Source organism: Ahaetulla prasina, chromosome 5, assembly GCF_028640845.1.
Source record: "Ahaetulla prasina isolate Xishuangbanna chromosome 5, ASM2864084v1, whole genome shotgun sequence".
NCBI lineage: Eukaryota > Metazoa > Chordata > Lepidosauria > Squamata > Colubridae > Ahaetulla > Ahaetulla prasina.
This window is the reverse complement of record NC_080543.1, coordinates 20263700-20273312: the sequence shown is the minus strand read 5'-3', so window position 1 is coordinate 20273312 and position 9613 is coordinate 20263700. Positions and strand designations below refer to the sequence as shown.

Below are 9613 nucleotides of genomic sequence, written 5' to 3'. Positions count from 1 at the left end.
AAAGTGAAGATATTGCTGAGCAGCATTCTTATTTTTAGATGCCGCATTATTTCTTTTTTTAAAAAAGAAAAATAGTTCACACGCCAATGTTTCTTTCAGGCATTGCCATGAACAATTCTATAAATCAATGTAAACAAAATAAACAAGTTCCTTCAGAAGGTAAAAGTCCATTATGGAATAAAAAAAAAATAGCTTGAAGTTATTTAATTAGAAGGAATGATTCTTACTCATCTTTTTAATGAAGGGCACAGCCTTAGCCCCTGGGTGAAAAAAAATATCCCACTTGATGAATCCCAGCTACCTTGTTTGTAATTGCACAATAAGGTTTGTGCAGTCAACATAATGTGTCATTCCAAAGCATCATTTTCTGCCTTTGACAAATCAACAGAGTTCTAACTCTCTGAGTCATGTCACTGTTGATTTTATGGAGCAGGCGTAAAGTATATATATAGAGGAACGCTTATGTTACATACACAGATCCACTTCCAGCAGCTGAGAAGTTTTGTGACTTCACATTTGGAACACAGACGTGAAGCTGAAAATGAATTTGCTGCTGACACTCGCACTATTTGGAACGCTTGCTTGGGCTTTGCCCATAGGTCAGGAAACCGAGAGAATTTCAAAAAAGGACAGGGAACTTGCTGAGGTAATGGTTGATAGTAGTCCATAAATAAGTTTGGAGAACCTCTGGTCCTCCAGCTGTTGCTCTTAGTAATTCAAACCTCTATGACTAAGGGTGAGAAGTGTTGGGAATTTTAATTCAGCAACATCTGGAAGATCTCATATTCCATACCTGTGTATGATTATAAGCTTAGAACATCTGTATTCTGACTAGCTTCTCTGTAGCTTGATGTCTACGTTGGATCATAGATCGATGTTTCTTACTTGATGGTTATGCAATCTAGGCATTATTAATTGTCTTCCCAGTCAACTGAGGGAAACAGATTGGGGAATTATAATTGTTGTTATTGCTTACTGCAAAGGCTAAGATGGGGAGATTCATCCTGAAATAGGAAAACTGCACACAAGGAAAAAAAATCTAATTGATTTAATTCTATTTCAGAAATACATACAGCATTATTATCCTGAATCGGATTCAACACCTGTGATAAAAAGCAAAGCCAAGAATGGCATTGCTCCAGAAAAAATACGGCAGATGCAAGATTTCTTGGGGTTGAAAGTGACTGGAAAATTGGATGCGAGCACTTTGGATGCTATTAAAAAACCCAGGTGTGGCATTGCTGATATAGGAGAATACAACACTTTTCCTGGTTCACCTAAATGGGCAAAGAAAGAACTGACATACAGGTAAGAACTGAAAGTTTTCTTGAATTTAAAATGCCACTTGAAGAGCATTAAGATCACAGAGAGTTTTATAGTATCTTAGACCAGGGGTCTCCAACCTTGGCAACTTTAAGACTTGTGGACTTCAACTCCCAGAACTCTCAGCAAAGCTGGCTGAGGAAGTCCACAAGTCTTAAAGTTGCCAAGGTTGGAGACCCCTGTCTTAGACACTGACAAATGCGTTAAAACAGAAGCTTTTGTATATTACGGCTCCTGGCTTTTTAGCAGGAATAGAATTCTATTGAAGGATACAGATAGGGTGTAAAGTATTATTAGTGAATAAGCCCAATACTTGACAGCAAATAAGATGGCATAAAATCCCACCGTTGTTTATCTTTTTTACTCTACTGCCAAGTTCAGATAAAATTATTGAGGAAACAAAAAATAAAAGTAAAAGAGAAATAGAATGAAATACCTCAGAAGGACCATGGATGACAGGTTACAACCGCAAGCAAGGGCACTTCCCACTTCATCCTACTGCTTGAAGTCTTATTTGCAAGCCTCTTGATATCACAATCATATAATCCTTCAGGATTTATTGGTCATATTAATAATGGTTTCTCCTGCAGGATTGCTAGTTCACCATATTTGCTCTTCTCTGTAATGCTAAACTAGAGATACTTGAATATGTTTGATAGCACATTGTCTATTTGTGCTACGCCCCACTGGTATCCATTTAGAAGCAACACTTTCGAACCAGACTAAAACATGTTAAAAAGTTGTATCCTCATGCTTGGTACGGAACCTTCTTTACATTCATTTATTAACTTTTCACAGGATTCTAAACTATACCCCTGACATGGAATCCCGTTATGTAGACTATGCAATTGAGAAAGCTTGGAAGGTGTGGAGTGACGTGACTCCCTTGACTTTCACCAGGGTTTATAGGAAACCTGCCGACATTGAAATCTCTTTTGTTAACAGAGGTGAGTAAATGACCATAGAGTAGGTAAAGTAGCCTGAATGTCACACTCAGAGGCTTAAAGGATGTCTTTATTTTCTTAGCACACGGAGATGCTTTTCCTTTTGATGGACAAGGTGGAAATTTGGCCCATGCCTTTTCACCTGCTTTTGGTGGAGATGCCCATTTTGATGAAGATGAATTCTGGGCAAAAGATTTGAAAGGTATCTTTTCCTTTTAAATTTTTAAATGTTTGCATGTGTTTGAAAAATTGAAACAGAGAGTGGCTTTTGGTGAGATGGGTGGCTATATGCATTTAATAGACATATGGATAGGTGGATAGATTGGCGGATTGGTGGATGGATGGATGGATGGATGGGTAGGTAGGTAGGTAGGTAGGTAGGTAGGTAGGTAGGTAGGTAGATAGATAGATAGATAGATGATAGATAGATAGATAGATAGATAGATAGATAGATAGATAAATAGATAGATAGATAAAAATGAACAGAACTCATTATATTGTAGGATGGCAATTCCCTCCCCATTTTTGTAATTCATCAAAGAAAAACAAAACTTAAAGTCAAGATTTTTTAAGGTCCTAGAATTGGAGTTGGAAAGTTCTATGTGGACCATGAAGTCCGCACAGCTACTTTGCTCAGGAATCCAATTTAAAACAGTTACACTTGAGTACTCCCCTTGAAAAACTCTATATATCTCCTGAATGAATGGATTTTTGTTTGTTATGATAAATATCAATTTCATAAGAGAGCCTCCTTTTCCATTCTAGGAACTAACCTTTTTCTGGTAGCTGCCCATGAGTTTGGCCACTCATTAGGGCTTCAACATTCCAGTGATTTGGGGGCTCTGATGTTTCCAATCTACCAACCAATGGATCCCAAAGCCCTAAGACTTCACCGTGATGATATTGCAGGTATCCAGAGCCTTTATGGTGAGTGGAGATACCCAGCTGAAGAAATGGATTAATAGTCCAGAGTGGGCTTGAAAGACTGAAAAAGACATGCACAATTTTTGAAATGCAATGTTATTGTTCATGCTACATTCTAAGGAACCAAACTGATCAAATACAGAATACTATTTGACATGGCCATGGAGAGAGCAACCGGTTCTTAAAAATATGAAAGCTCTCCTTTTTTCTTAAGAACTAAATCAGAAATCACATTTTCCAGATGTGAGAATATTGGATCACTAAAATCTAAACATAATCATTCCACACCACCACCACACCAGGCCAAATATTTATTAACCATTTTGAAAGCGATTGAAAAGATATATAATATGATGTCTACATCTTCCATCATGTCAACTGGCAGATATTTTCTTGAAAAAGTCTGTAAATCCCACTTGTTTTTAATTTCTTCTCTTCTTCAAGGAGCCCCTGGAGATGATGATTATAATGACAGTTCATTGGGAAACCCTACAGCTGCCCCAACAGAAGTACCGTCAACAGAACCCTGCCACCCTGACCAAGCTTTCGATGCTGTGACTTCGCTTAGAGGAGAAACCATATTCTTTAAAGACAGGTAAATGTAGCGCAACATTCTGAAGCCATCTCTCTATCCCAGATGCCAGGGATTAAATGAAGAATCTTTTATATATTTTTTTTACATATGGGTCTAATGACATCCAACCGTGACATGTTAAATGACAATACATTTCTGATGTTATCATACAAATGCCATAATAATTTATTTATTTATTTATTTATTAAATTTTTATACCGCCCTTCTCCCGAAGGACTCAGGGCGGTTTACAGCCATAATAAAAAACAACAGCAATATACGCATAAAACCATAATTAAAAAACTTATTATACAAATGGCCGAATTAAAACATTTAAAATAAAACCCCAAATTATAGAATGTTAAAACATTAAAACTAATTAAAATCCTATTAAAATCCTATGCCAGTCCTGCACGAACAAACAAATAGGTCTTCAGCTCTCGGCGGAAAGTCCGAAGGTCCGGCAGTTGCCGAAGTCCAGGGGGAAGTTCGTTCCAAAGGGTGGGAACCCCCACAGAGAAGGCCCTCCCCCTGGGGGCCGCCAGCCGATAATGTACTTGCTTCATGAAGTCTTACATGACACATTATTAATTACATCATGTATAATAATAATTACATCATGTATGTGGTTATTCCCGTGATGGCGAACGTGAGCCAACGCCCAGGTCAGCTCCACCGCACATGCCCGCATGCCTCCCACCAGCCAGTTGATTGTTGGGTCTCTGCTGGGAGACATGCGTGCATGCGCGGGGGTGAGAAGTGGGTCTAACACAAAAACAGGGTGTACGGGGGAGCGGCACCCCCCATTTTGGTGCTATCAGGCCTCCCTGAAACCTCCTGGGACAAAAAATGGGGAATGGGGGGGGAAGTGCGCCAAAATGGGGGTTGTGTATGTATGCATGGGGGGAGCATGGGGGGGTCACACGTGCATGCACAGGGGCAGGGCTTGCAGGGAGGAAATGCATTATGGGTGTTGGCATGCACGCACGTGCTGTTGCGCACACGCACTTTTGGCACCCGAGGAAAAAAAGGTTCGCCATCACTGGGTTATTCCATCCTCACCCACCCAAGTAGCTTTCCCTGCAAATGTCCATGCAGGTTCTGCCCCTGAATTACATGCCTTCTCAAGTTGTTTCTCTTCTATCAATGTAGTTTCTTCTGGCGAAAGAATCCCCTCCGAAATGCAATTGAGAAAGATCCCATTTCTGCTTTCTGGCCAGCTTTGAGCACCGGCCTAGATGCTGCGTATGAAAACAGAGACAAGGACATCGTCTTTCTTTTTAAGGGTAAATAATTCCTCTGGATTCCACTTTTCAATGTAAGCACAGTGAATATTCCAAATTTAAAGTATGTGGAGGAATGGAGGATAGTTGATAAGATGGACTGTGCAAGTAACCATAGGTAGGATCTAGGTGTTTTCTATGAAAACATAAGCTAGAAAGGAACCATAGCCTCATAAGAATCCACCACACATTGAATCACAGAATTGATCTCTTTAATCTGGAATTGGCAGCAGATCTCCAAGGGTATCTGCCAGAAATCTACTGGAACTTCCTGAAGATTGAACTAAGACCTTGACTGTGAACTGGAACTCTTTCTAAAAAGAGTGTCCTCACTCAGAAAGTTGTATAAAGGAATACATTTTTTGACTGTCCTTAGTGATAAGACACTAATATACACATCAAACAACAGTTACAGGGGGGAAAATGTGAGACATACATCTCCGGATCATTTCATAGTAAAAAATGAGCTAAATACAGACTCAATACTAAATATTGCCCCCATGTATTATTATAATACTATAATACTATGTATTATAAATATGTATTTATAATACTATGTATTATAAAGGGACATGGTGGCTCAGGGGCTAGGATGTTGAGCTTGTCGATCAACAGGTCGGCAGCTCAGCGGTTCGAATCCTTAGTGCTGCCGTGTAACGGGGTGAGCTCCTGTTACTTGTCCCAGCTTCTGCCAACCTAGCAGTTTCAAAAGCACGTAAAAATGCAAATAGAAAAAATAGGGACCGCCTCTGGTGGGAAGGTAACAGCGTTCCATGTGCCTTTGGCATTGAGTCATGCCGGCCACATGACCATGGAGACGTCTTTGGACAGCGCTGGCTCTTCGGCTTTGAAACGGAGATGAGCACTGCCCCCTAGAGTCAGCAACGACTAGCACGTATGCGTGAGGGGAACCTTTACCTTTACCTTTACCTTATTATTTTTGGTGTCCATTATATCCCCAAATCTGTATCCTACCTTTCTTCAATCATGGAGCCTAAAGTAGCATCTGTTGGGCTCCCAGTCAACGATCAAGGATAGACAACCTTAGTGCAAAAATGCAGTGACATCACAAAAGTGGGCTGCGATAAGATTTCTGTTTGATTTTTCTTATTGCTATCTCCAAAAAGTAGGGGATTGAACTGATCAGTAAGCTTCATGCTATTTCCACATTCCTATCTCTACTAGTTGAAGGAATGTCCTCCTTTGCAAACTCTCATGGATGTCTATATAACTCATTCTCTGAATTTGGAATATGGAACGCCCCATCTCCCCAACCAATTTTTTATTCCTTCTGACAGATATATACATTTTGTTATCTTTTGTTTAACAGGACAAAAGTATTGGTCTTCCAAGGGAAATATTATAGAGCATGGGTTCCCAAGGAACATCCAGAGTCTGGGCTTCCCACACACCATTAAAAAAGTTGATGCAGCGACTTATGACAGTAATTCAAAGAAAACATACTTCTTTTCTGGTGACCATTATTGGAGGTAAAGGAAAATTGCCTATGTTATATTTATGATCTTATCTTTCCTTAAAATGCTCAAACTACATCATATTTGCCTTGCTTTGTTTTATTGGGTTGGATATAATTTTAATTATCCTCCACCAGTGGGATTTTACCCTCACAGAATCTCTTCTAACAAAGTGGAACATGCTATGATACACCTCTGAAGAAAAAACATTATATTACTTTCAGCGTACATTTTTGTTTTGTGCCTTAGCCCAGGGGTCTCCAACCTTAGCAACTTTAAGCCTGGCGGACTTCAACTCCCAGAATTCCCAATTCTGGCAGTTGAAGTCCGCCAGGCTTAAAGTTGCCAAGGTTGGAGACCCCTGCCTTAGACTGTGCTCTTAAAATATATCAGTTCAAATCAATCGTTATTACAGTCAAAGGCCAGCAGAAGGAGTGTGGGTTAGAAAAAAATGAAAACATAAAAAATACCAAAAAAACAAAACAAAACATAAGAAGCTAAAAAATCTAAAATGGGGGTAAAAACAATATATGGACATTAAAAACATAACAAACTAAATCTAATATAAACAGTGCAATAAATCTTATATCAAACACTCTATAATAACTTAGATGCTATTAAAATTTTGAAACCCACCACTGCCTGTATTCCTATATTTATAGCCATTTCCTGTATTCATAAGCATGTTTATACTTATATCTGTTATCTTATACATGTTTGACAAACCAAATAAATAAAAATAAAATAAATAAATAAAATATTTTACCTATCCACCAGAAGCTCAATAACACCCTCCTCCATTTTTCTCCAGCAGCAACTGTTCTGTGAGATAGCTCAGGATGAGAAACAGAATAATTCAAAATCGCTTCATGAATTTCTGTAGCTAAAAGTAGACTTGACCACTAAACCAAATGTTATGCAACCTTTGATTCTAGAAGTAATACAAAGCTAGAAAGTATGCCAACTTGTGATACCAATAAAGAAAGTAATAGGGATTCTTGAAGCAATTTGAACTTCTAAATCATTCTTCTTCCTCTTCTTCTTCCTCTTCCTCCTTCTCCTCCTCCTTTAGGTATGATGATGAAAAGAACTCCATGGAGCAAGGATATCCAAGAAAAATAATAGATGACTTCCATAACATTCGCTCCAAGGTGGATGCTGCTTTTATAGATAATGGTAAGATCATTAATCAAAATCAGTCGTCCATTCAGAATTCAGAATGGACCAATCAAAATCAACTAAATTTCACATGAGTTTGGGGTCTCATTTGTTATAGCAGGGGCCAGCATTGTTTTAATATTGAATGATATTGAAGTAACTAAATCAGAACTGATCAGTATCAATTTGTGGAAGACCTTATATAGTATTTTAAAATGGATTAATATAAATAAATGAAATGCTGGGTTCCCCACTCCTAGTGTGGAACATATTTTCTTGCTTTAGCAGTTAAGGCACAAAACTAGAAAGGAGGAGGTTGTGAGTTCTAGTCCCGCCTTAGCCATGGATGCCATGAGTGACTTTGAGCCAGTCACTCTCTCTCAGCCCAATCCACCTCAGAGGATTGTTGTGGGGAAAATAGGAGGAGGAAGATATTTTGAATATGTTTGCTGCCTTAAGCTGTTTGTAAAAATGGTAAAGGCAGGATACAAATAAATAATGAGCATGCCAAATTTCAAGAAAATAGATCCCGAAAAAAAATCTGTAGGTGTCAGTTATGAAATAGGAAACCGTTATGTGTTCAACAGTGATATAATCTTAAAGTCTTTGGAAATAGCCTTAGGTTTACTAGGTTGATGAGAGAAAATCAGGCAATTTAATTTAATTCTCATAACTGGTCTCAATGTTTCTTCATCTCAAGGAAAAGCCTCTTCAGTGATTTTCTGGATAAAAACTCTGTGACTTACTAAATCTCTTAGTTTTCAAGTACAAAAAAGTTGTACTGAAAACCCAGCAACTGATTCCCTAAAAACCATTGCAATGCTGAATGCCTCCTATCAGTTTATCATATTTAAATGTTCCTAGACAATCGATATAACTAACACTGCCGGTTACATTCACTCACCATAACCATAAGCAGTCCCAAGAACAAAAGTTACCACAGATGTGTAATTTTAATGTGACAGAAAGGGGACATTATTAAATATAACCATGCAAACTATTTTTAACTTTAATCAGAGTTGACGTCTCAATGAAAGAAAATCGAATTGAATGTTTATTTTGGTCCCATAAATTTATGTGTCTAGGCCCAGCCTACTTTATGGAGAGCATACACCTTTCCAGGTGCAACATTCATGCTGAAAAAGGGATACCGTACGCTAGAAAAATGTGTCACTGTGAAATGGCCAGTTCTTCATTCTAATTATTCATATTGCATATGTTTTAGGGATGCTAGTAAGATTCCATCAAAACTGAAAGGGAAACAAGACAGATGAAAACTTCATTAATAGCTGGGAATCAACTGCACTTATCTATCTTGTTTACTCTTTTAGGGCACTTCTATTTATTCAGTGGTCCAAAGCAGTATGAATTTGACTCTGCAACCAAAAGATTTCTGGGCATGAAGAAGAGTAATAGCTGGCTGGGTTGCCAGTGATATGGCAGGAAGAAGACAAAAGAGCCAAGAATGGTGGGATCCATTCATCCTAGTTCTCAAGAACTAGCTAATGTTGTCAGTTAATGGTGATTACTTGGTGTATTTACTGCTTTTGAGCCATGAAAACACCATAATGATGTTTTCATAAGGGAGAATTTCAAGGCTGAATTTAATTTAATGTAACTTATTATAATGTATTATTTGTTAAAGTTTTTGTTATTAAAAATGTTTTTCTCAATAAAATTATCGTGGTTGATTTTTTTCTTGGAAAGCCAAGGTGTTTGGCATTGTCCTACCACATGGTGCATTGGGAAGAAATTCTTTTCATTTGAGCTCTATGTACCTGCCTGCTAAGAATAATGCTTCATTCAAACAGAGAAGAGGGTTCTGATTTTGATAACATACCCCTCCCCACTCCCAAAACCTGGTTATGCATTTTGGGTGCCCCAAAATTCTATATGTTTTTTCACAATCAAAATCATGACTGGGTTGTTGAT

At 38.3% G+C, this 9613-nt stretch overlaps 1 protein-coding gene across 1 annotated transcript; it reads left to right on the top strand.

Moving 5' to 3' along the window:
* The first annotated feature begins 461 nt into the window (after nt 1–461).
* LOC131199767 (stromelysin-1-like) lies at nt 462–9359 on the top strand. Its single transcript, XM_058185892.1, has 10 exons — nt 462–646; nt 1064–1308; nt 2122–2270; nt 2350–2469; nt 3033–3194; nt 3636–3786; nt 4918–5051; nt 6379–6538; nt 7596–7699; nt 9013–9359. The coding sequence occupies exons 1-10, from the start codon at nt 542–544 to the stop codon at nt 9114–9116; spliced, it is 1434 nt and encodes a 477-aa protein (XP_058041875.1). The 5' UTR covers nt 462–541; the 3' UTR covers nt 9117–9359.
* Nucleotides 9360–9613: the final 254 nt, after the last annotated feature.

What these genes read in the sequence shown, in the direction of transcription:
- LOC131199767 (XM_058185892.1), top strand. Translation starts at nt 542, where the DNA reads ATGAATTTGCTGCTGACACTCGCACTATTTGGAACGCTTGCTTGGGCT. An exon ending in AAGAAAGAACTGACATACAG is followed by an intron (nt 1,309 to 2,121) that starts GTAAGAACTGAA and finishes AACTTTTCACAG; the next exon opens with GATTCTAAACTATACCCCTG. An exon ending in AGGTATCCAGAGCCTTTATG is followed by an intron (nt 3,195 to 3,635) that starts GTGAGTGGAGAT and finishes CTCTTCTTCAAG; the next exon opens with GAGCCCCTGGAGATGATGAT.